The sequence below is a fragment of the Mus caroli genome, chromosome 15, assembly GCF_900094665.2.
Source record: "Mus caroli chromosome 15, CAROLI_EIJ_v1.1, whole genome shotgun sequence".
Lineage (NCBI taxonomy): Eukaryota > Metazoa > Chordata > Mammalia > Rodentia > Muridae > Mus > Mus caroli.
This window is the reverse complement of record NC_034584.1, coordinates 91,801,319-91,827,323: the sequence shown is the minus strand read 5'-3', so window position 1 is coordinate 91,827,323 and position 26,005 is coordinate 91,801,319. Positions and strand designations below refer to the sequence as shown.

The 26,005-nt window shown below is 49.9% G+C and overlaps 1 protein-coding gene across 2 annotated transcripts in view; it reads right to left on the bottom strand.

The window, feature by feature from the left end:
* Window positions 1-854: 854 nt before the first annotated feature.
* Pfkm (phosphofructokinase, muscle) overlaps window positions 855-26,005 on the bottom strand; it is a 38,974-nt gene continuing 13,823 nt past the window's right edge. The window contains exons 1-23 of one of the 2 annotated variants that reach the window (XM_021183835.2): window positions 25,116-25,251; window positions 21,464-21,556; window positions 15,429-15,502; window positions 14,194-14,271; window positions 12,686-12,875; window positions 12,031-12,196; window positions 11,130-11,174; window positions 10,652-10,760; window positions 10,443-10,538; window positions 10,141-10,233; window positions 9,460-9,585; window positions 8,375-8,439; window positions 7,824-7,887; window positions 6,985-7,134; window positions 6,505-6,575; window positions 5,891-5,978; window positions 5,659-5,811; window positions 5,079-5,243; window positions 4,106-4,167; window positions 3,512-3,623; window positions 1,803-1,902; window positions 1,612-1,717; window positions 859-1,398 (exon numbers count right to left, since the gene is read on the bottom strand). In XM_021183835.2, the coding sequence (XP_021039494.1) occupies window positions 1,254-1,398; window positions 1,612-1,717; window positions 1,803-1,902; window positions 3,512-3,623; window positions 4,106-4,167; window positions 5,079-5,243; window positions 5,659-5,811; window positions 5,891-5,978; window positions 6,505-6,575; window positions 6,985-7,134; window positions 7,824-7,887; window positions 8,375-8,439; window positions 9,460-9,585; window positions 10,141-10,233; window positions 10,443-10,538; window positions 10,652-10,760; window positions 11,130-11,174; window positions 12,031-12,196; window positions 12,686-12,875; window positions 14,194-14,271; window positions 15,429-15,502; window positions 21,464-21,548 (2,343 nt within the window). In that variant the 5' untranslated portion in view covers window positions 21,549-21,556; window positions 25,116-25,251 and the 3' untranslated portion in view covers window positions 859-1,253. Of the gene's footprint in view, window positions 1,399-1,611; window positions 1,718-1,802; window positions 1,903-3,511; window positions 3,624-4,105; window positions 4,168-5,078; window positions 5,244-5,658; window positions 5,812-5,890; window positions 5,979-6,504; window positions 6,576-6,984; window positions 7,135-7,823; window positions 7,888-8,374; window positions 8,440-9,459; window positions 9,586-10,140; window positions 10,234-10,442; window positions 10,539-10,651; window positions 10,761-11,129; window positions 11,175-12,030; window positions 12,197-12,685; window positions 12,876-14,193; window positions 14,272-15,428; window positions 15,503-21,463; window positions 21,557-25,115; window positions 25,252-26,005 lie in introns of those variants that run through there. The other variant, XM_029469609.1, reaches the window with a different exon arrangement.

The following is a 26,005-nucleotide window of genomic DNA, read 5'->3' as shown; positions in this document are numbered from 1 at the left end:
ACGGTGTCCTCATCTCTGAAGAGGGTTGTCAGCACTCCCTCCATGAAGCTGTTTTGGAGATTCAATGGTAACGTGTAGGATGCCTGGCACAGCCCTTGGTGTTTAATGTTCATTTCTCTGGCCTTTCAAGAATGCCAGTGAGCACTAACTCAGACTCTGGCAACAGCCCGTTTAGAAAAAGTACCTCAGACAGCCAGGTCCCTGTTCCAAGACTCTCAGTGTCCTTCCTGCTTCAGCAGGGAAGAAGGAGGCTGTATGGAGGAAGGAATAGGCTTATGTGCAACTGAGAGTCACAGTCTGCTGTGACTAGTCTTCACCTCAAATTACAAACAGGGCATGCTCCTGTCCACCTGGGGTGCAGATTGTAGTCCCAAGCCTGAAGCCCAACTGCAGGAAGCCCATCCTTCCGTAAAGAGGATGCAGCTTCTGTTGTGGAACAGAAGACAGATCTCAGCTAAGTGCGAGCTGACATCCTTCCGAAACATGTATTCCAACCAACACAGGTTTAGCACCAGTGTCTCTGCTCTCCTTATTTACAAAATGCTCATGTCTTCCCCTCAAAGGATCTGTCAGAATCATGCTGATTTGAGCGGAGATTGTGAGATGGCTAGGAAAAGTGAGACTGGGTAATGGGTATGTGACCAAGAAATAAACCATCACTTTGTGCTCGGAGACAGGCACATACGATAGAGGGACTAGTGGGAGAGGAAGCTGAGGGTCAGTCCCCTGTGTTCTGGGTACACCGAAGGGAGCAGCAAGTAGAAGTGCACAGGACAGTCATGAATGCTGCTCTCCAGGGAGGGACACAGGGCTGATGTCACAGTCCCCGTCGGGAGATAATAACAAGAGCGCCCAAAACACAGTGGCCAGCTGGCATTTATTAGTGTAGTTACACTTCATCACTGTGGTACAAGTAAAGGGACCTAAGACTCTTTGTTATCACAAAGAAATAAATAAAGCTTATTTTTAGGAAAACTCTTGAGTAGCTGAAATCTAGCGGTAGCACTAGAGAGACCCAGCCTGTGTGACCGATGAAGCTGGAGTGGAAGGAAGGAAGGACAGCCACCTAGGAGAGTCACTCGCCACCCCTCCTCCAGCTCCTGGCCACAGCTGATCCTGGTTGCAGGCATGGAGTACAGGGAAACCTAGAAGGGGAGAGGCTGGGCTAGAACACTGAGAAGCCATGGACTTAGATCTACCAGGGTGTGAGATGACCATGATCACGTGATCTTTCCCCCTCACTCCTAAGAGGTCTAGACAGCAGCTTCTCCAGACCGCTTCCTTGAAATGTGCTCCAGGTGGGCGTGGTCAGAGGTGTCCAGATCTATCTCATACTTGGCTAGGATTTTGAGGATTGGCCTCAGCTTCAGCCACCACTGTTCTTTGGGGATTCGGTGCCTACAGAGAAATGAAGTAATGGAGAGGTGATGTTGCTGTCCCCCAGTGAAGTTCTGCCAAAGGCCTATGGGAAGAAGGTGGGCAAAAGCAGCTGGAGTACCCAAGGTGGTACTACCCAAAGGAAAACACTGGAGACTATTAACAGGCCATGGAAAGTAGGGTTGGCAGGGAGCAGAAGGGAGAAGGCGGTTCTAGAATGTAAGAATGACTTACTCGAAATCTGTCTGGTCCTTCAGCTCAGTCACTGGCTGAAAGACCAGGGCCCTCTTACGCATCCCCAGAACGCAGCCCGAGTCAGGGGTGTTGGCAAAGATCCGTCCTGGAATAAAGGACAGTCAGTTACTCTCTCAGCTGAGGAGTGGACCTCTGGAGAGGGAGGGGGCTCACCCTCCTGCCCCACATACCATTACGATAACTCTCCTTGATTTTCCCAGACATCCAGTTCATAGCCTTAGCACCCATCTTAGTGGCAAAATTCCTGTCAAAGGGAGTTGGGCTTCCACCCTGAGGGAGAGAAAAATCAGAAAACTCAGAGGACAGGATCCTGATGAAGTACAGATGTCTAGATATGCAAAAAAGAATGGGCCTTGGGTTTACAGGACGGAAGTCAGACCATGGAAGGACACTCTGAGACACTGAAGGGACCCGAGGGGAGCTGGCCTGTGATCAAACGCAGGGACAGCAGTCAGTTAAAGGACATGGTAATCACATGGCTCTCCTCACTCCACGGGTGCCAGATCCCATTTCAGTCTGTCTGCTTGTTCCTGTGGCAGCTTGGCAGTCACCATCATCACTGATACAGAAATGTCCTCTGGAACTCAACCTAGCTGTTCCAGGGAGGACCTCAGAATAGTCTGTCAGTTTTTCTATGAACTGAGAGGAAGCAGGTGGAGAAGTAGGAGGGGGGTGGAAAAGGACATAGGAGTGTGTTTGTGTGTGTGTACATACGTATATACGTACATACGTGCATACATACGTGCATACATAGCCATCCATCCAATAACACTCTGTTTCCACAGAAGCTGCACCTTCCCTCAACCCGAGACACTGGGAATTCTTTGTGGGTAAGAGGAATGTTGGTGGTTAAGAGGCATGAGCTTGGGCCATCTGAAACTGGTACCACCCAATAAGAGGCCTCTCTCCTGAAGCCCAGCTAGTGGAGAGGGGAGCCGAAACGAACAAGTGCCTACACTCGGTCCTCAGGCTTGTGATGACAGGGGAAGGTAGCGGTAGGAAAACCATCTTAAGTAGGCACACTTGGCGCTAATCTCATGTGGTAAGTGGTGTTGAGAATGTTTTTCTCCCTGGACTCCATCTTCCTCATCAGAATCCCGGGTTCTCAACTAGAGATTCCCTGGGGGACGTGTGAGTGTCTTCAGAGGTGTTTTGTTAGCATAGACAGGGAGGTATAGCTGGCTGACCTACAGTAGGTGATGCCAAGCTCCTGCAGAGCACAGAGCTAAGAACTAACACGCCCAGTGGCTGTGACGCCAAGGTCGAGGAACTGTATCCTAAGCGAAGAGAATGGATCCCATCTCTAGGGCTGCAGATCGGTTTGAGTAAGAATGGCTGTCATCGGCTCATGTATTTGAATGCTCCACCACCGGAGAGTAGCACTATTAGAAAGGGTTACAAGGATTAGAAGGTGGGGCCTTGTTAGGGGAAGTCTGTCACAGTGGGTGGGCTCTGAGGTTTCCTAACGCCCAAGCCAGGCTTAGAGTCTCTCTCTCAGCCTGTGGACTAGGATGTAGCTCTCAACTACCACTCCAGACATGACTCGCCTGCTGTCATATGTGCAGCCATGTTCCCTGCTGTGATGATAATGGACTAAGCCTGAAAGTGCAAGCAAGCCCCTAATTAAATGCTTTCTTTTGTAAGAGTTGCCTTGGTCATTGGAGTTTCCTCACAGCAATGGGACAGTGGCTGAGACAAGTTGTGTCTAAGAAACGGTTGTTGTGATGTGATGACCCAACCTTGTTCCACAGCAACCGTGAAGTAGCTGGAGCTATCCAGTGGGAGCTCCTTGGCTGTTGGGGGCTCTGGTGACTGTCATCTCGGGCTGGGAGCTCCTTGGCTGTTGGGGGCTCTGGTGACTGTCACCTCGGGCTGTTACCTGCTGCATGTGGCCAAGCACGTTCTTCCTGCTGTCAAAGATGCCCTTCCCCTCCTCAGAGTACAGGTTGAAAATGAAGTCAGTAGTGTAGTTCTCATTGCATTTCTCATTCCTGCCAGGGAAACAGAAGCCTGGGGGTCCATCCCTCCTCCCCCAGGGAAGCCAGAAGCCTGGGGGTCCATCCCTCCTCCCCCAGGGAAGCCAGAAGCCTGGGGGTCCNCAGGGAAGCCAGAAGCCTGGGGGTCCATCCCTCCTCCCCCAGGGAAGCCAGAAGCCTGGGGGTCCATCCCTCCTCCCCTCAGGGAAGCCAGAAGCCTGGGGGCCCATCCCTCCTCCCCCAGGGAAGCCAGAAGCCTGGGGGTCCATCCCTCCTCCCCCAGGGAAGCCAGAAGCCTGGGGGCCCATCCTTCCTCTCTGCCCTTTGCTTTCAAAAGCTGTTTTATCTCCTCCCAAGGTTCAGAGGACAGGCTGTTTCACTCCTCTCCCTTACATCAAATCCCTCAGGTTCCCAGCCATTTGAGGGACCCACAGCCTAGGCCACCCTGCCTAGTCTCTTCTAACTGGGAGCACTGTCCCGGAGCCACCCTGAGCTACCTCAGCACCAGGCCTCTCTTCACAGTTGTTTTCATCTTCTGCACCAGATGTTCAACATTCACCTGGACGGGAAAAGAAACCCCAGGCTTAGCTGGGATTGCTCAAGGTGGACAAACACCCTGCCCCTCTTCCACATCAAACCTGGGGGTGGGGGCGCGCCCACGCCAGTGTTTAAACTGGGTCTATGTCTCTTAAGAAGTTTAGTGCTGCTGAGCCAGGCAGATCTGAGAGGAAGCATCAGAGAAGCTTCCCTGGTTGTACGTTTCAGCCCCGCCCTCTCCTGCCTCTCTGCCCCCCTCCCTCAGAGCCCACTGCTGGCACGGGTGGGTCGTGTGTACATCGGTGGTTCAGCTGTTAAGGATGTACCCTCACTGAAGCTTTGAGGTGGGCAGATAAAGAATTCTACTCTCTGCCCTTGGCAAGGACTGGCCAGGGCCCTGAGCTGGGAGTTCCCCCAACTGGCTGCCAGATCTCTACTTTGTAGCTTTCCTCTCCTCCACTGAACTCAAAACAGGAAAATCAGGACCATCTGACCCTCTCTGTGAGATACGAGCTGAGTCTTGCTCAGAGTCAGAGATATTTCCCTCGGAACTGCAGTGGCATCAAGAGAAATCTGAGAAGACACCATGGATTCCTCAAACATTTAAACTTCCTGCTCTCTTAAGAGTTTTAAACCCTCTAAACCTTTCTCACCTGCAGTACGGAAACAATAGCTTTGGATGCCTGTTGTGAAGATAAAGTACAAACTCCATCAAAGGACTTAACAGCACGCTCCCATCCCATAATAGTAGCTATGCCCATGTATGTGAGACTGCTGGAGAGCACCTGTGAGGAGCCCTTGTAGTCTTTCCAGGGCTGGGCCCTTGAGCTCCAAACTCCCCATTGACTCTCATGGCTCCGGTTGCTAAAGGACGGCTCAGGAGATAGGCTAGAATGGGAGAGAGACACCTAGCAGGCTCTGGCAGCCAGCTACCTGGAGATCTCGAATGGTGAAGGGCTCCTCAAAAATGTAGGCAGCATCAGCCCCAGCGGCCAGCCCTGCCATGGTGGCCAGGTAGCCACAGTAGCCACCCATAGTCTCGATGATAAACACCCGACGTTTGGTGCCTGCTGCAGACTGCTTAATCCGGTCACAAGTCTGTAAAGACAATGGGCCGTGGGAAGACAGGGTCAGAAGTCTCATCTTTCTTCTTCAGCTTTTTTCTTTAATTCAACTCCAGAGCTATATCCCAGGCCGGTGAGAGCCCTGAGCCTCATCACGCGCCTGCATTCGGAGAGGGCACTGCATTGTAGAACTTCTCTCCTGGGGAAAAAGCTGCTCTGTCGTTAGTGCTGCTAAGAATAGGGGTATCAAACTATATCACCTCAGAGGACAAAACAAAAGGGCTCTTGGATAGCAATGATATATTTCTAGGTGGCAAGAATCCAGCACAGATGTCTGGGCTGGGCAGAGATGTGCTCAAACACTGCTATTTACTTAAAGAAAGAGGTTCGCTTTCTAGGACCAGGGCAACAATCTGGGCTGACGGAAATGGGAGGTGGCAGGCACTCACCGTGCAGATGGTGTTCAGTGCTGTGTCAGCCCCGATGCTGAAGTCTGACCCAGGGACGTTATTGGAAACCGTGGCCGGAATGACCACAAACGGGATGCAGAGCTCATCAAACTGCTTCCTGCCCTCCATCAGCTCCAAGCCCCCTGTGTAAGCCTAGAGAGAGAGCAGCAGGGGCAGATGTGAGAAGGGAGGGAGGCGGGAGGGAGAGAGGAGGAAATGCTGGGACACTCACCTCAAAGCCCCCAATGATGACAAGGCCCTGGATGTTAAACTTGGTTATGTTGGCACTGATCTGTTCCAGGTTCTTCTTGGGGAGAGTCCTGGTTGACCAGTGGCAGGGGACAGGAAATCGGGAAGGATGGAAGCAAGATGGAAGGAGTGGAAAGTTAAGAATTAGAAACTGAAGCCGGGCAGTGGTGGCGCACGCACACCTTTAATCCCAGTACTCGGGAGGCAGAGGCAGGTGGGTCTCTTGAATTCGAGGCCAGCCTGGTCGGGAGAGTGAGTTCCAGGATAGCCAGAGCTGCCCAGAGGAAGCCTTTCCCGAAAAATCAACAGAACATCAACAACAACAACAACAACAACAAGAGAACTAGAAAGTGCTCTTTCTAGTGCCTGGGCCCGTGACCTGTTCTCCCCACACTCTCACACATTCTAGAGTACACAGAAGACCTTTTAAGTGGTCAGATCTGCTACATGATGTGCGGTTGGGCTTCTCCATCCAGACTGAAGATGCTATGAGTTTAAAGAGCAGTAGACATAGGCCCTAATACAATGGGTTGATGCCCACATTCAAAAGCATCTTGATGGGGTAACTGGGACCGGGTGCTCCCACAAACCGTTTACCTTTTAGTACCAAGTTTGGAACCACCTTGACCAGTCCAGCCTCCAACATAGCTCCAGCCAGCCTCCTCAATCTGCAGGGAAAGGGATACAGCTCTGCACCATGACCAGAGCGCCAGGAAGCCCATGCGTGACTAAGGCCACTTCTTGGGCTCTGATGCTTCAGAGTTCCCCTAGGTGGGAAGGTGACCCAGACCCTGGTCTGTCCCCTGCACTGAACTTCTTCCTCCTTCTCACTCATTCAGGAATATTAAACACCTAAGACGGTGGATGCTGTGCTGAGCTCTGGGGCAAAGAAATAATAAGGTGTGATGTTTGGCAAGGTTTGTTTCAGAGTTCCTATCTTTTATCACTCACAAATTCACTATGCTCCCTGGAGAGAAGTTAGGGTGTCGAGGAAGCAGAGACGATGGACTGGCCACTCCCAAGCTGAACTGCCGTGGCCCCATACTGTGTGTGTATGTCTCCCTTGTGTTTCCGTACCTGACCTTTGGCCAGACCCTCAAAGCCATCATGTACGACCAGCACCCGGTTGCCCTGGATAAGGCCAATCCTCACGGTAGAGCGAACAGCGGCATTCATGCCAGCAGCTGGGGCCCCCACATTCATCACGGCCACTGTGTGCAACCCGCCCTGTTCAGGGAAAGAAGGAGAGGCACGCCCTCAGGGGGAAAATCACCAAGAGCAGCAGAACTCTTGAGTCCCTAGGGACACGTGTGACAATCACTTTCCCAAGGAGCTAGCACACAGCCTGCGACTTTATCCTACAGAAGCAAAATTCTTTACCACAAATCGCCATAGGCAGGCGGTGTCATCATTATGTAGCAGACAAGTGGCCCTTGTAGAATAGCACTCTCAGCATGTGGCCCTTAGACCACTTGCATCCCAGCTGACCTGGGCAGCTTACTGGACAGCGCATCCTATCACTGGTCCAGACCTCGCTTGCTGAGGGAACGGCCCAGAGATCTGCATACTTTATAAGCACCCCGGACAATTCTAATAGGTAGTAACACTGAGAACCACTCTTTCAAGGGGACAGTGCTGACGTGGGTCAGGCTGTGATTAGACCCACAGGATCAGAGCCCTCTTTACTGTTTCTTCATGCACTTTTGTCAACCCTGGACTGGGGATGAGTCTTGAGTTCCCTGGTAAAAGCATGGGACTAATATCTGGGGTGGCGGATGGAAAGACATCAAACAGGGTCAGGGCTGCAGCACTGAACAAGAGCAGGGACAAAGATGCAGCAAGGCTAAGGTTGTGTGGACCACGGGCAGCACTTCATAAAGAGAAAGTGTGGATGGGGAAGGGCAAGTTGCCAGTACCTTAGAGACTGGGGGTCTGACATGAGCTAGAAGCTTGTATACCTCCCAGTTGTTCATGAAGCTCCTATAAAAAGTACAAAGAGAACAGGGTGTCTTCAGGCCACTCCCTGTGGCAAGCAGCCATCGGAATCTGGGTCAGGAGCTGGGTCTCAATGAATTTTCACAGGGTACACCTCTAAGGAGCTAAGCAGGCACAGCGGGGACTACACAGAGGCTTGGAGGGGATGTTCATTCATTAACCACTCCCTGAGCATTCCTGCCGAGGATGCTGTGCTCAGCACAGGAGATGGCTCCTTGCTTAGCAACACCTAGAACCTAGCTGAGCTCCAAGTCTAGAAACGACAGATAAGAATAAAAGGCTCTGTCCAAGGAGAGCAGCCCTGGATGAACTGAGCCTCTTGGGCACCTTACAACTGATTTCCTTGGGGGAAGAAATCGCTGCAGACAATAATTAGGAAAAGGCAGCTCATGTTTTGGGCCTAGAGTGATAAATATTTTTGGCTTCACTGTGGCATCTGCTGTAGTTAGCCAGTCTCTGGTTATCTTCTCACCGGCCTCTCAGCTTAATGGCTTCATCAAATCTCTTCTCATCCATAGCCTTGGTCACGTCTTTGGTCTAAGGGAGGAATATGGCAACAGTCACAACTCCAAGGCACGATTCTGCGTGAACAGATCTGCTTCGATGGGATCCTGCTTATCTACACTGCACCTCTTTCAGTCCCCCAAACTCTCAGAAGCATCTTTCTTTCTTTTTAACTTTTCCTGAATAATGAACGGCAAAAGGGACTAGGTTAGAATCCTGGGCACAGCAGCGTGGTGTCCACAGGTGGCAGTGCGTCCTGTCTACACGCAGGTCCCTGCCCAGCCTTGGCACCAGGGAGGAAATGAAGAGATTCTACCAGGTAAGAAGGGTCCCTGCCACTGCTACTCAGTGATGTCCCCGCCACATGTTGCTCAATGCCTGGTGTCTACTTGGGGCTTTGGCTTCTGCTTTTTGGGGATGCAGTCTCAAACATGGCTGCAGGTCACTGGGATCCTCAAGTCTCAGAGAGAAGCGGGTCCCAAAATGAGGGAAATTCAGGCAGCCCCACCAATCAGGACAAACACCTGAGTTCAGCGGTCAGCCACTGTATCAAACTGTTAAGGAGTGGCTACCCTGGAGTAGGGAACCCAACCTTTCCGAGATACTGTGTCAGAAACATCACAGCCTCCCCCAATCTTTATCACTTTGGAGGTGAGTAGTGGTCACCCTATGTTGATTTAGAGAAACACATTTAAGGTAGATGTCATATAGACATGAGAGGTGTAGCCTGCTAGAAGTTAGTAATTAGCACTCCCCAAGTCTTAGTACTGATAGGAGGGGACACTGAATTTTTGACCCTGCGTAACTACATGAAAAGGGGGTGAGGTTGGCAGTTATATCAGAGAGTGTGTGATTCTTCCATCTTCCTTCGTAACACTTTACAGATGAGAGAGCTGATGCTGAATGAGTGGAGGTCCCAGCTCCTGGACTGAGAGGGACTGCAGTCCTCTGGGTCCTTTCCTGTATGTCTCGTATGAACCATCCTGCCTTCTCTATTGGAACCACAGATGTTGACCTCATGCCCCCCTGGAGAAGAGTGGGGTCAGCACTTACCACCTGGACGCACTCCATGAGGGGCAAACGCACAGCCTGGTTACCAGAGAGGCTCACCACACAGGCTGGGGTGTCTGGGGTCCCCTCCAAAAGTGCCATCACTGCTTCTACACCCATCCTGCTGCCCTGCGGGAGTCCATGGGACAAAGGATCTGCTTAGCTAAGGGCCAGGATGCTCAGGGCCCTCTCTGCATCCTCGGCTGAGGTCCACAGTGAGAGCTTGCACCCAGGTACTTGCTGTGCCTTGCCTCCCTGCCTGGACCTCATGTAAAGCTCGAGGCTTTCTGCCCTTTTGTCATCAGAACCCTAAGGACTGTACTTGGTTCCAGAGAAGCAAGTCCGTGCCACATTGTGATCAACAGACTGTGGGAGTTTAACAGTACCCTCTTCTGACCGCTAAGGAAGACTGCCTTTCTTCCACGTGAAGTGGACTAGTAATGACCAAACTGACTATCCAGGGCTACATCCTAGTAGCTTTGCTGATGCTTAGAGCTTGGAGGCGGTGATCCAGATTCAGGACTCGGGCTGCTAGTGCCTGCCATCATCTTTGCATGTGGGAATGGATGAAAACCACTGTGGCCTAGGCTGGAGGAGGGACAGTATGACTAATGACAAGCCTCACAGGACAGCAAGGCTGGGGCTTCTAAGGCGTGGCAACCTCAGAATCCTTGAGTGACTTACCAGGATCCGGTCAAAGGCTGATGGTGTCCCACCCCGCTGTACATGTCCCAGAACAGTGACCCTGGTGTCATATCCAAGGCGCTTCACCACCAGCTAAAAGGACAAAGAGAGAAACATAAAGGCAATGGGAGAAGATCAGCAATGGCTTCCTGAGGTAAACTACAACAAAAGTGTTTTGTCTAGCGATGGCTCCTGGCAGGAGAAAAGCAGGGACAGAAGGAGCAAGAGGAGGTGCAGGGTCACAACCCAGAAGCCACCAAAGGAGGAGCCAAAGGTGCTGGGTGTTAGGGCTGCACACTAACGTTCTTGATGTCTTCTGAGGTGATTGGCTTCCCGTTCTTGTCGATGGCACCTTCAGCAACAATGATGATGTTGAGACGAGAGCCACGGGTCCTTGTCTGGTCAAAAGCAAGAGAGAAAGTGGTTAATGGAATTAATGGAGGGGTAGAAAATAGATCACTCACAGAACAGGGTGAGGGGTTCTGCTCAAGGCAAGATAAAGTGCCAATACCTCACTGAGCCGGCGACAAAGGTGTTCTTCCCAGTCATCGTCTGGCGGACACTCAGGAATAAAAACCCAGTCGGCCCCACAGGACAGAGAGGTGACAAGGGCCAGGTATCTAGGATGAGAGCCAGAAGCAGGGACAGAAACCTTTATATTCCACAGGTAGCCTCATCACACCCACAACGATCTCCTGGCCTCCATGGTTGATGAAAGACACAGGGACCCAGCAATTCATTCTTGAGGCGGACGAGCACTAGACCTGTAGATGGGATGCTGTCCTTGGAGGTCACTACTACCTCACTGGCTTCCCAGCTCAGACTGCCCATGCTGTCATGTGGGCCTGAGCATGTGCCCACGTGCACGGATGTCATGTGGAGCATGACTTCCAGACCTACTCCAGAGGTCCCACTGGACTGACTCTCTGGGAAGAGGAAAAGGCCATCTCTAGGTCTGTGAAATTCACGGGGCAGGATGGGGATCTTACCCACAGTGGCGGCCCATCACTTCTAACACAAATGTCCTCTGGTGGCTGCAAGAGAAAGATGGGATTTACAGCCTGCATGTCCCTGTGGCCAGGACCAAGTCAAGACCATCCACACGGAGGCTCCCTGACCTCTGGGAGAAGCATTTTTGCTGCTAGCCATTCAGTAGGTTTCCTGAGAGTCTATGAAGATGTGGGAGGAGCAGTTTAACTTCATTGGGCAGTATGGAGACTCCATTCCAACAAAAAGGATGAGTCCCCAAATCAGAGCTAAGTAGAAAAGAAGCAGACACAGGACTAGGCTAAACTGGAGTACTGCAAGATCACCTGGGTAACCTTGCAGCCAGCTGTTTCCCTGTCTCCTCCACTGTCCCCCAGCCCACCTGTTTACTTCTGAGCAGTGGTGCTTAGCACCTCAGACTGTGTGCTCTCCAGATCTGCTTTAGTCTGGACAACAACCACATAAGATAGCGGTTCTCAGTCTGTGGGTCTCAGTCCCCACAGGGGTCACATATCAGATATCCTACACATCAAATATTTACATTATGACTCACAACAGTAGCAAAGTTACAGTTATGAAGTAGCAACAAAATAACTGTGTTTGGGGGTCACCACGACATGAGGAAGTGTGTTAAAGGGTCGCAGTGTCAGGAAGGCTGAGAAGCACTGATATAAGAGATCCCAGGTATTCAGGACCCCAGAGCAACATGCCTAAGGACAGGATGGAGAGTGGCAGAGGGCATGCAGGGGCAGAGCATCGTCAGTGCTCCAGGGCTGAGTCTCAGAAAAGGACGCTGTGGCTCCAGAAAAACAGTCACAGCGGCCGCAGTCAGTCAAAGGCTCTCACTGGCCTTGTCTGTTCTTGCTTCTACTTTCCTACTGCCTCCCTCCTAGCTGCTGTTACCTCTGAGCCGTGGTGGTGATGGCGTCTACGATCTCCACAATCCTGTGCAGGGCAGAGTCAGTACCAATGGTCATATCAGTGCCACAGAAGTCATTGTCGATTGAGCCAACCAGGCCCACGATGTTCAGGTAGCTGGACTTTTTAGCCTCCTCGGCTGTGATCTTCCCTGCAAGGGAAGCAAAGCGGGGCCCAGCGGGTGAGGACACACATGCACACATACACACATGCACACATGCACACATGCACACATACACACATACACACATGCACACATACACACATGCACACATGCACACATGCACACATGCACACATACACACATGCACACATGCACACATACACACATGCACACATGCACACATGCACACATACACACATACACACATACACACATACACACATACACACATGCACACATACACACATACACACATACACACATGCACACATGCACACATGCACACATGCACACATACACACATACACACATACAGAGCAGATTACTGGAGAGACTGTAAGCCGTGGTAGAAAGGAGGGCAAGGACTGTTCGTTTGTGTGTGGTTACCAAGTCTCTCTGATGGGGCGTTAAGAGTGTGCGCACAACGCATGCATGCACAGTCACCTGATAAGCAGTACGGACAATGAAATGTCTCACCGTCTTTCTGGAGATCATTCAGCAAGTCGCTCCACTCTGAACGGAAAGTGTCAGCCCCAGTGAGGCTGCCATCGCCTCCGATGACACACAGATTGGTGATCCCCCGCTTCACCAGGTTGTGGGCGGCCCGGAGTCGTCCTTCTCGCTCCCGGAAGTCCTTGCATCGGGCACTTCCAATCACCGTGCCACCCTTTAGGGGAGAGACAGGAGGTGGGCACAGTCACACTTGGGCTCAATATGCTAAGATGTCCCCATTCCAAGGCAGTGACAGAGCAATGCCGCTCCTGTAAGTTCCCTGACATCCCTAGGTCATTGTCTCTCACAAAGGAAAAGACAATGATGCTGGCTATCTGTCACACTCCCGAGGGGCCTACTGAGGTCATCTAGCTCATTGGACACTTAATCATCAAAGGGATTGTTTTCAAAGGAATTTGCGTACACATTAGCTTCACTTCTAGAATTATCTCCACCTTTCACACTGACTTCAGTCTTTCTGTTTTCCTTAGTGCCTGGCACTACTGCATTATATCCAAACTATTTTAAGGAATTCGACCCCGGTGTGCTTGGTAGGATGCCTTCCTCACCAGCACACTAGAATTCTACCTAAGATTACCCAGACACTGCCAGCTTGTGCCCCTCCGTTCCTTGGCATGTATGGGGTTAGGTGGCAGGAGCCACAATGTTCAGGTATCGGCAGAGGAAAAACGCTTTGTATGGGGGAAGTTTTGACTTCCCAGGAACTTACAGACACTCTGAGAGGTAAGTAGGTTTAAGAGTTTTCATAAACAATAGGTGCTCATGGGCATTCCTGACTCTAGGGGATCAGAGAGAATGCTCATTTATTCCCAGGCCACTTGGCACTGGGCAGTACTCCCTGTATAAAAATGTCACTAGACCAGTACATAGTAAGTGGCTTCCATGAAATCATTAGTGAATTTATGTAAAAATGTAATTTGTAAGTTTTTCACTAGACCAGCAAATGGTTATAGTTCTAAGCTAGCAGAGTGAATTACGTCTCTGAAGGACACCTGATCGACATGGAATATATCATAAAGGGATGTAGATAGCAAAAACCAACTTCCCTGGGATTCTCTGGGACTCTGCAAGACTGTCTCGATCCCTTCTCCCTTAAATAGTCTGCGATCGGGCTGGCGTGTCTCTTATCACATGAGGACTGAGTTGAAGTCTGCTTCTGGCTTCAGTCCTCTAAGGTTATTTTCAGGGCCAGACTTCCCCCATGACCCCAGAGTAGGACTTGCTTAGGATGGGCCAGCTTGCCATGACCTTTCGATAAAGGGCAAGCCATTTCAGAGCCACCTTCCCACCCCCTTCATCACTGCAAGGAGCCAGGATGATGTTTTCAAATGCAAAGAGTAAAGGGCAAATGTAAGCCCGTCTCCTGTCACCGAAACCCTTCCCACCGAACCGCGTGGCAGGGAATCTGGGACGCCAGAGCTGGATGAGGCAAGGACAGTCCAAACATAGAGCACGGGTTTTCCGGAACATACCAGCTGAAGCATCATAGACACGCTCTCCCACGTGGCCTCCCTGATGTGCTCGCCACCGTCCACCAGGCCTTGGTAACCCTGGGGGAACAGGGTACTCATTAAACCTCCATTACAGATGCCACGACTAAGACAGCTTCCCTCGGAAGAGCATCAAGACACATCCTCCCAAGAGTGACCCCTGATGCATGGCTGGATCAGTTAACTAATAAAGCAGTCCAAGAAAGGACATGTCAACTTTTTTTTTATGTTCCAGTTTCTCTCACTCTTTTCTCTCTTTTCTTTCTCTCTCTCTCTCTTTCTTTTAATATTTTTTAAAAATTTTATTTATTATTATTATTATTTATTTATTTATTTTTGTTTTTTTTTTTTTTTTNTTTTTTTTTTTTTTTTTTTTTTTTTTTTTTTTTTTTTTTTTTTTTTTTTGAGACAGGACTTCTCTGTATAGCCCTGGCTGTCTTGGAACTCACTCTGCCTCAAACTCAGAAATCCACCTGCCTCTGCCTCCCAAGTGCTGGGATCAAAGGCGTGCGCCACCACTGCCTGGCTACTTTTTCTTTTGAGATAGGATCTGAGTAGCTCTGGCTGGCCTAGACCTCGATATGTAGCGTATGTAGACCAGGCTGGCCTCCAACTCAGAGACCCACCTGCATCTGCCTCCAGAGTACATGGATTAAAAACATTGGCACCATGCCTAGCTGTCTCTCATTCTTGAAATATCAAAATACCCTTCTGTCTTACTCCCTCCTTCCCCCTTTTTCTCATCTCTGAGATGATTCCCAGGAGACTGAGAACACGGCTAGTTTTGATAACCAACAGAACTTATTATAAAACTACCAAACTTGACAGAGGGCAAACAGACTGTACAGAGAAAAGAAGTGTGGACGAAGCATGAGAAGAACTGAGGAAAGAGAGCCAAGGGGAAGCCGGGACCTCAGAAAGCCAGGAGACTTCAGACACTGGGAGACTCTGCCTGCTGGGGCTCAGTCCTGAGGTACACTACACTCGCAGGAAAGACCTGCCATTTCAGCTCTTTCTGTGTGAATTCCCTCTTCTCAACAGCCCGTATGAGGACCAAGTTTGCAGAAATCTGGGTCCCAGCATTCTTGTTCAAGTCACAGTGGGAAGAAGTGACTCAGTGAGACAGAGAACCAAGGGAAAGAAACCACAGCAACGCAGTGAGGGGAAGAGAAGAAGGTGGGAGAGGAGGGAGGCGGAGAGCCAAGGAGAGAACCAACCTCATGGACAAAGAAGACGCGAGCGCCCGTGAAGATACCAACTCGGACCACAGCCCTGACGGCAGCATTCATACCTGCAAGGAGGGAGAAGAAAGATAGGGAGTGGTCACTCTGAAGAGGGGCAGCCCTGGGACCCATCGCAGTCATGTTGGGTTAGAGCCTGGAGTTGGTCCTTGGCTCACATTTGCTCTGAATCTAGAACCCTCTTCTCGCTCAAGTCTTCTGCTCTCCCCAGTTTCGGTCAAGGGGTCAAGGTCATGAGGCCAATAACCTTACCAAGTTCAGCTTTAAATCCAAGGCCCGTCATGCCCACCTCAGCACTCTAGACTGCCATTCACACCCACTATCCACTGGCCTTCCTGGGCTTCCCTTGCTTTCTGCACCTGAACAGAGGCTGGAGTGGAGCTTCAGGATGTTGTTTGTGGGGAAACTTGATTTTTCTAGGCTAAGTAATCCAATAGAATATAGTTTGGTTTTGAGTATGTTTGTTACTGGATGGTGGATTCTTTCGGGGGGGGGGAACACACACACAGACACACACGCAGAGCCACGGTATAAATCATCTACATCCCTCCATGTGCCCTACAGTTGTGATTCTCTTGCTCCCTCGGTGCCAGGGAATGTTGTAACCAGTGTGCAGAGAGAATCTGAGAGGCATGTCTTCCCCACCATCCCACATTGTTACATCACCAAGGTTCACGCTGATGCTCACGCAGCTCAGAGACAAAATAAATCCGCTTCTGTAAGTGCCGCTGCTGCCCTCCTTCAGATATGTTTGTTTCTACCTAGAGTGTATCATGTGAGTCTTAACCTCCGCGTGGTGGAAGGTCATACACCTGCGGGCGCAGGGGAAGCCGTGTGCTTGGGAACCACGGAGCACAAACCAGTGAGCGACCCAGAGCTACTTGGAACAGAGGAAGAACAGGGTCCCTTTCCTTCTCTTCCTCTCCTCCGCTCTCCTCTCCTGCAGCAAGTGCAATATCTATGATGGAGTCATCGGCTCCAAATCAGATTGCAGGTCCATTCAGCCTCTGAGCAACGATGAACAGAACGCCCGCCCATCATGTCCCTACATGGTGCTGAGCGCTGAGAATACAACAGTGGACGGTCTCGCCGGGCACTGCTGTGTCAAGACCTAACATAGTACAGTGTGGTGAAAGGATGCCCGAGGGAGAGGTATGCAAAAGCCCAGCAGGGAAAGGAATGACCCAAAAAGGCAGCATTTGTCCTGAAACCTACAGCACAATTTCCTGTTCTGTTTGTCAGGTAGAAATTGAGGAGGACTGTTCTGGGCAGGAAAAACTGCAGAAGGGGGAGTGCCAAGAAATAACTTCAGGTAATTTAGTGTTATAAAGAGTAAAAGTCAGAACAGAAAGTGATGAGAGAGAATGCCCCAGGTGGAAGGTGCCCATACGGATATAAAGAAGCCTGACTTCTATTCTGTAGGTCTGGGTTTAACTGCGGACTGTGTGCTCAGTTTCAGCAAACCCATAAGCCCCATAAAACTCTATGAAAATTACATGGTCATAACAGTTCCTTTGGGAGAAGGTCCATAGCGTTCATGATTCTTAAAGGGGTTTGTGACTCCTGTCATGCACACACACAAAAAAAAAGTCACAGATAATCAAGAATCTCTAAGAATTTCGAGGGTTGGGGGACATGATAAGATTTGCATTGAATATCAGAAGGGCTCTAGCAGCAGGGTGACAGGCAGCTGAGTAGAGGGGTTACCGGGATTAGAAGGCCTCTGACATCCTAGATAAGACATGAGGAGGCCTCAAGGGACAAGGACATGTGGGACAAAGAGATATGGACAGAAGACACTCAGAGAACAAAGAAGGGGACTTGGATCCAGTGGGCGAGGTGGTTACACTTTACACTGTGAGGAAAGCTGTGTGAGTGGGGACGGAGGCGGATGGTGAGCTGGAGTGCTGGGGCAGAGGCATGCCTTGGTTTGGGAAGAGAGATGGAGGGGATGCTGCGTTCATATTAGGATGTGTTGAAATTAAAGTTCCTGTGACATAGCCACAGCAGCTTGGGAGAGAAAGCATGTATGACAGAGACAAGGAACCGAACCGTGAGAGCGGCCATGGTTGCTAATAAACAGTAGCGAGAGAGACAAGAAGAAACGAGGCTTAGCAACAGCTGGGGAGCCAAAAGAACCATTTCCAAAAGCAGGAACACTTCTAGATGAATCTATGAACAAATCTCAGATAAGACAGGAACTTCGGGCTTGTCAACAGAGGCACTCATGAAGTCACTGAGGCCAAGTCCCGTGACATCTAAAGTCCAAGTTCATATACAGTGTTGGAATGATTTAGAACAGCAACAGCTATCTGCCGTGGGAGAAGCTTCTGAGAGGTGTGGGGACATCCAGTGTGTGAGGGAGCGTGGGAGTCAGGGCAGAGCCCTCGGTGCTTCGGAAAGATGGAGAAAGCCAGCTCAACGCAACCGCTGCAGTGTGAGACCCAGGCTTGTGTTCTAGCCCAACCAACTGCAGCCGCCGCTGGGACGCTGTGCTGAATCTGCAGCTCTGGACTCACTGCTCATCTTAGGAAAGAAAGACGTGTGGTCCGAAATGTACAGGGTGGAGCATTTTTTTTTCTGACCCCCTCCCCCCCAAGCTGAGTGGAGGTGGGAGGGGAGCAGCTGTGAGCTAAACAGGAGCTGAAGAGTCGCCCTTGGAAAGCAACAGTCATTGGTAGGCAGGGAATAGCCAAACCACTGGGAAGCAGGAAACCCCCCACCATAAGGGAAATCAGTTCTCTCATTCCCTCCTCCTGCTTCCCAACCGCAACCCTGCCAATGTCCACAGGCCATCTGGCCAGCCTCTAAATTGACAGTGCTTTCTGATGGTTTTAGGATCCCCTTTGCTCTCCTGTGCTCTAACCCGAGAGGCCTAAAAACATCAGAGTGGGAAGGAGAGTGTAAACCTGGAGGCCCCAGAAGTCTTTGGTCCCTCCTACCGAACCTTACTGCTCAGCCCAGTCTGGCCCTAACCTAGTCCTGGCCAGACTTTTCTTGGCTGTCCCATGGTTCCCTAAATAATCCTCTATGAGCAGCTGCATGACTTTATTAGAAGCAAGGTGAAGGATACGGTTACAGGGAGCATGCAAGAGATATTCCGGGGACAACCAGAAGGGGCTCTGAAGCAGCCAATGGCAGCTTCCCCCTGGGGCAGAGCCTTGGGGAGAAAGAAGAGCCTGGGTATCCACCCAGGACTAGGCAGAAGCTAGTCAAAACCTGCTCTCATGAGGATGGCCTTGCATTTCTGATCCTCTTACCTCTGCCTCCCAGCTGGGATCCCGGGCGCATACCACCACACCCCAGACATGTTTCAGGCACCCCACCATCTGAGCTATGTCTCCAACCAAATCACAAGGTTTTTGGAAGTCAGTACTGAAAAGTTTCTTCCTGGGCCTTGGAAATGTTAAAAATTATGGCAAATGTTTGTCATATGTGAATCATACTTTCTAATGGATGTATGCTAAAAATTACAAACCCTAGGACAACTATCCAGAGGGGTAACAGAATCCCGGCCTGCACTCCTTTAAAAATAGGATATGCGCACAGTTGGAGCTGTGGCCTGGAGACAGAGGGCTAGAGCAGGTGGCTGAGGTCTTTTCCAAGGCAGGAAATGCCAATGTCAGGAGGCTCAGGGAGGGAGGTTCGGGTTAGTGGGGCTGGGTCCTTTCTGGATGAGAAAATGAGAGTTTATTCCATGTAGCCCGACATTCCAGAAGTCTTGACTTTTTAGCTCAGGACTTCTAATCCCATATTTCTACTTCAAGACAGTGGTTTTGCTGAGCTCGGGGAATGAGAGCTGTGGCTCCTTCCTGTGGAGTTTATGGAGTTCGGTCTTGCTACCGTGATGCCTACAGCCCCCTGTACAGTGCCTGTGCTTTCTTGTGGGAGGCCCAGTGCTGCCCCTGGGAAAGCCACCTCTGTCCTGGGACTTCTCCTTCAGCTGAGACCTCCCAGCAGCACTGCAGACGTTCGCTCTGGCTCCTTGTCTCCTTAGAATTTCATCATCTGTCTGTGGATCCCGCTTACATGCACCTATCATATTATATGGGCTCACAGGTGACACTTATGCTAACTATCAAAAAGTCCCAGCAGCGTTGGCTCTCTTTTCCTGTCTCCCCTCCCCAGCTTCTCCTCTCCTCTCTCTCCCTCCCTTTCTCTCAAGCCCTTCTTCCCCCTCCTTCTCTCCTGAGAAGGCCGGCTTTCATTCTTTTCATATGGTTGCACGCCTTCCTTTTCAGGCTCTCTCTCTTCCTAATCTAAGAGCACAGGGCAATGGGCCACCACTCCAGAGTGTCTTGAGGATCACAGCATCGGCATGGAATTCTCCCCGGAAAGAAGCAGTAGAATTGCATTAGCAGCGCCTCTGCCCTGATCACGCAGGCTGCTGGGCCATGCCGGCCTCCCTCAGTTTCTTCACGATTAATTCTGATCGCATAATTGTTATATACATCATAATTATAATCAATAAATACGTTAATAATTTAAGATCTGGTTTTTAAATATGCTAACAGGCAATAGGGTTTGGGGAAATAACTTAGTTAAGAGCTCAGATTCCAGCACCCATGTAAATCAAAACATTGTAGCATATATCTGTAGACCTAGTGCTGGAAGTGTGTAGACAGGGGATCCCCAGAGCTGGCCAGGGGTGGAGGTGGGGAGCAGCCAGGTGAGATCTGTTTATGTAATCAGTGAGCTCCAGCTTCAGTGAGAGATGCTGTTTCAAAAACAAACAAACAAAACAAACAGGACAGAGACTGAAGAAGATGAAGACATCCAATGTCGACTTCCATTTACACACTCGCGCGCGCACACGCACACACACACAAGCACAGAACTACCAGGAGAACAAAGACTGTGTTTTCCATTGATCTACCCTTAGCACCTGTCATTCTGTTTGATCACATAGGTGCTCAGTAATTAATTTTATTTATTAGCAATCCACTTACTGAGTGTGTACTATGGCCAACCATTCTTTTTTTTTTTTTTTTTGGATTTTTGGTTTTTTCCAGACAAGGGTTTCTCTGTGTAGCCCTGGCTGTCCTGGAACTCACTCTGTAGACCAGGCTGGCCTCAAACCCAGAAATCTGCCTGCCTCTGCTTCCCAAGTACTGGGATTAGAGGCGTGCACCACCACCACTCGGCTGGCCAACCATTCTTGAAGCACTGTACTCGATTAAAGTGATCAGGTTTTTAAAAGAATTTTCTTGTGAAGTATTTCTTGGTTACTCTCACCAGGACTTATGGTTTTGCTGACTAAGCATACCCACCATGGCTAAAGCACACTGGCTGACTTTTGTTCCTGTGCCTGAGTAAGAATCCTGGTGACACAAGGGATCTCTCTCAGGTGAGAGACGGTCAGCTTCTTTACAGCAGGGTTCTGTACAAACTGAGCGCTTACTGCGAGGTCTGGAAAGCCTCGGGTCAGAAGCACCTGAAGCCTGCCATTTCTTTTCCTATCATTGTCCCCGTGGCCTGACAACCCTGCAGAGAGATTCTCCTCTACAGCATACCGTCAGCTTGAGCACGGAAAAACACGCAAGTGGGGATTTTTTTGTTGTTTCTGAGTCATCCATCCATCCCTCCCACTTAGTTTTCCCCCACATACTGTATGTTTATGGCTTCTTAAACTCTATGCAGAGAAAGGCTCTGTGGTTCCTGCCCCAGCTGCCCCACTGCGGCTGTAGTGATTCACTGATGATCTCCTTGCCTGAGTGCTTGAAAGCATCCACAGACTGCTCTCTCAACATCTTATCTCACATCCTCGCCAGTGCTGCTCAAGGACCAACAGCACTAACTTCCAGAGAAGCTTGGACAGGAAGGAGTACTAGGAAAGTTTGGGTCAACAGTAGTAGAGCAAGCAATACCTAAATCTGCTTAGAGGTTCATGTCAGAAACTAGAAAACTCAGAATTCAGGGTGAACCTTACATGAGAATAGTTCCAGCCTACAGACTTGAGAGTTGAGAAACTCAAGGGTCACAGCAACCAGGCTTCTGTCCCCTCTGCTTACCTTGGGCATCTCCACCAGAGGTCAACACGGCGATGGCCTTGCCAACCCCCAGGGTTTTGGCTGCATGATGCTCTTCATGGGTCATGATCCACTCTAGAATTCAAGACAATGGTCGATTAGGATGCACTGGATCAAGGTGCCACTGGCTCAAGAAATGTCTGTCTTAGACTGGCTCGAGCCACCCACTAATGCTGGGCTGTGCAGCCACAGACCTTTGGAAGTCTTCCAGAGGAGAGCCACACCCTCTCAGACAAGCTAACAGGTCAGAGTAATCCATCCAAGAGTGCGTAAGTCCTGGCTTATCCTGCCCTGTCCCCTCCCACCCCTTCTGGAACCTGTCTTTAGAACAGGCTTAGGTCGAGAGGAAAGGGCACTTGACCTGAGAGAAATCTGAAAGCAGGGAGCAGATCAGAGTGCGTTTTGGGGTACTCCCTTTTTATGAAATGGGGAGGCATTGTAGAGGGCATAAACCGGGTGAGGTCTGAGGTGCTGACAGAGAACTAGCAATGTGGAAGCAAAGAGTCAAATGCAGGCTGGCTCCCGGCTCAGAGGAGAACTGAGTGAACCAGGCTCGGTGACAGGAGCAGAAACTGCGGCTGGAGGCTATAAAGGTCTGCTAGAGGCAGACAAATCTCAGGCATGGCTAGGGTCTTTCTACAGTTCTGCCCATACACACACACACACATGCACACGCATACACACACACACATGCACGCGCACGCTGGTGTTATGAGGAGACCTTTATATACTGTTCATAGGATACATACATACATACATACATACATATACATACATGTCCATAAAATGCCAATATGCTCGTCACTCTCTGTTACCCAGGTTAAAACCTGTTACTTTTAAAATGTGTCTTGCCTGCCACTCAGAGTGGAAACTGCCAGTTACTAAACCCCATTATCCTTCCCTTTCCTCTCCCCTCCCCATCCCCTGTTTTCTCTCCTCGCTGCCTTCTCCCTGAGCTGTGGCAACAGCGGAGCTGGTCTCCCTTTAACACTGGAGCTTGCCCTGCCCTTCCTCACATTGTTTCCTATCTGAGGCTTTGGCCACTTTTGTGTCTACACACACCTTTGCCCAGGCTAACCCACCAATGTCCCTGTCCATTCATCCAACCAACCATACATACATGCATTCATACACACACACATACATGCATACATACATACCTCACTCCATTTCAAGCCACACCCCTCACCCTTATTAACCTACTAACTCTTAACTATCAAAGGGCCAAGAAGCCTTCTTTTTAAATCTCCTGCAAGTCACATATTGTTTGGAAATAATAATTGTTCATTTAGCATTTATATACAATTTTCATGACACTTTAATTGCTTTTTATACACTATTAGGAGGGTTGGGTTGGATCAAGGGCCAGCAAACTATATATAGTCTGTAGGACAGATTCAGCCTTTCTCACGTATTTGCATGGTAGCAAACTATATAGGGTCCTTACATCTCAAATGGTTGCAAAAATAGTTTATGACATGAAAAATTATTGAAATTCAAATTCCTGTATAGCGGGGCACAGTGGTCCTTGCCTGTAGTCTCAGCTATTCCAGAGTCTGAAGCAAGATAACTGATTGAGCTCAAGAGTTCAAGCCCAACATGGCAACACATTGCAACCCCGTATCAGAGACACAAAACACAGAAAGCAAAGGCAGAGTCCGAGCTGCCTGTTCATCCTCATTCTGCGCTCTCACACTGGGACAGAGTCTGGAGCCGTGATCTGGTGCTGTGCAAAGCCTGAAATACTGTGTCCTCTTAGTAAAGTCTCCTGACCACTGGACTGCACTGCTGTTAAGGGCACTTCCTCTACGTAGACTGAAAATTTCTCCAGGGCTGATTATTTTTAAATCTACATCCAGTGCTGAAGAAATGGCTCAGCAGTGGCTGCTTTCTCTTCCAGAAGACCTGGGTTCAATTCCCAGCACCCGCATGGCAGCTCACGACTCTCTGTTAGTCATCCGCACTGGATGCCCTCTTCTAGCATCCACAAGCATGAGGCATACATGCTGTGCACAAACATACATTCAGACAAAACTTATAGCCAAAAAGAAAAGGAAAACAAGCCCAGTTCTAGAGCCTACGCACTGAAGTCTGTGCACGCAGGAAGCTCAGTAACACTTGCTGAAAAGCATCAGTGACCCGCTGCACCACAGATGCATGAAGAGCAGGCTTGGGGGTGGGCATAGCTCCATAGTTTACTGCTAAAAGCACACTCAGGTCTGGGGATATACAACAGTTAAACAGCATTTGTACGGCCCTGGGTTGGATACATCACAGGTAAGGGAGGGAGGGAGGGAGGGAGGGAGGGAGATGGAATCAGTCTGGATGGCCATAAACATATTAATGGGCAATGGAAATGTGGTCTATGTATGGAATGGAATTTTACTCAGCTATAAAGAAAAAAGCCTAAATTATTGCTTTTTTTTTTTTTTTTAGAAAAATGGATGGATCTACAAAGTGTAGTATTAAGCGACCCAAACTCAGAAAGACAAAAACTACATTTCCTCTGTCTCTCATATGAAGCTCCTACCCTGTAAAGTAGACCTGTATACGCATGAACGGGAGTAAGTGTGGTTTGTAAAACCTTAAAAATTAGAGAGGAGACCAAGAGAGATGAGAATAGGTGATGAAGGATGGGGGGAAGTGACACGAAAGGAGAAGAGAACAGAGGGGTACACAGCAAAGTCAGGGGTCGCGGGGTGGGTGGGGGAGGTGAGGGAAAAGGAGGGTCTACTAAAACGAATTTTGTTCTAAAATGTCACAGAGACAACTAAGAGCTCGTATGCTAATTTGAAATAAAAAAGTAAATCAAAACACTCAGGCACATGTAGGACTTAGAAAGTGACAAACCGGGAAAGCAACATGAACACACATAAGCCTGGCATGCTAAGGTCATGATTTCTGCTGGTCGTGAGAAAGACTACATGATTGGAGAACCCAATGGGAACCCAAAATTTTGGAAAAGAAGAACAGATATCTAACTGTCCTGGCTCTTTTTCCCTGAGACTTTTTCTTTTATACCTGGAGTTTGTCACCAGATTGGTTCATCACCTGTAGAAGCCCCCAGACTTCTCCATGGCGTAGTTTCAGTGAGAGAGAAGAGTTCACCCTACCAAGGTTAGCTGGCCTGTAAACAGTGGCTCATGTTCTCCTGAGTTTATATGTCAAGAGGCACAGGACACAAAAATACATGCAGTTCGTATGCCCCCATACTTCATGGACTCGCGGTGACACGCATGTGACACAGTCACTGATGCTAAATATAAATATACAGAATCGTGTGTGTGTGTGTGAGCTCGCAGGGAGCAGGAACACAGCCTGGAAGCATCATAGGTGCACCAATTTGAACTGGATATGTGCCAGGGGAGGGGTAAGGCAACCAAATGCAACACAGCCGAGCACCCCTGGCCATGCCTCTGGGACCTGAGCATGCAAGTGCTGGGCGGTTAACCAGGGGGCTCTGCTTCTTCACGAGTGCCCAGCACCCATCCCCCTCTCGCCTGCGATTTCGGATGCCTTGTCACGTCTGGCCCTCTGTTCCTTTCCGTCCTCCCCACCGCCTGCTCCCGGCACGTTCGCTCCCACCTCACTCTTGGCTTCGCCCCTCGCTCTCCACCCAAGGCCTCCCTCTTGCCTTGTAGTTTTAGCTCTCCTCCGCCGCTGCTTTCTTGCAGATTGTCCTTGGGGAAAGGGGGAGGGGAGCTTGGCGAACACGGGGAGGAGCCAGGTGGAGGCAGCCGCGGGAGGAGGAGAGGCTTCCAAACCTCCACAGGCCGAAAATGGCAAGGAGGCTCCGCCTCCCTCTGCTTGCCTCTCTCCTCCTCTTCCTCCACCCCTTAAGAACTCTGCTGCCTTGTGGCCGCTGCTTGCATGCTTGCTTTCCGGGCACCACATCTTTATCTTGGGAGCTATCTGCTCATGTACGTGGGTGAGGTATCTTGGGAGCTATCTGCTCATGTACGTGGTGAGGGTTAGAATTGATCTAGTTGCTAATCTTGTTTCCAACTAAGCCAACTTTTTCTCTCCTGGCTTGTCTGCTATTCCTTGAATTCAAACGTGTGCCACTGTTAAAATCCAACCACAGCAATTGACCACCTCTATCGCTCTTTCAAGGAACATTTGTATCTGGAGTCTGTGTGCCAGGCTTTATCTTAAGACAGATCCCTGCCTTTAAGAAGCACAGAACACTGGTATATCTTATACAATAACCTCAAAAGTCTTTCCACATTTGCATCATTTCTCAGAGACGAAAGAGGGCGAATCCAGCTAGCATGCTACCAAGAACCAAAGAGGGAAAGGCCCCTTCTCAAGTTCGCAGCAGCAGGTTGCAAGAGTGTGGGAGGGAAAAGCTACCCTCCCAGAAGATACTTTTGCAGCAGGCGCTCTAAGGAACAGTGGGCTGGTGTTCCCTGAGCACCACCGACATCCCCAGCTCACACCCTCTGCGCTGCTGCCTCCCGTCTTGTCTTTGCCTGAGTGCTTATCCACAGTTAACTTTACTCCTGTGTCTCAGGACCGGTGGAT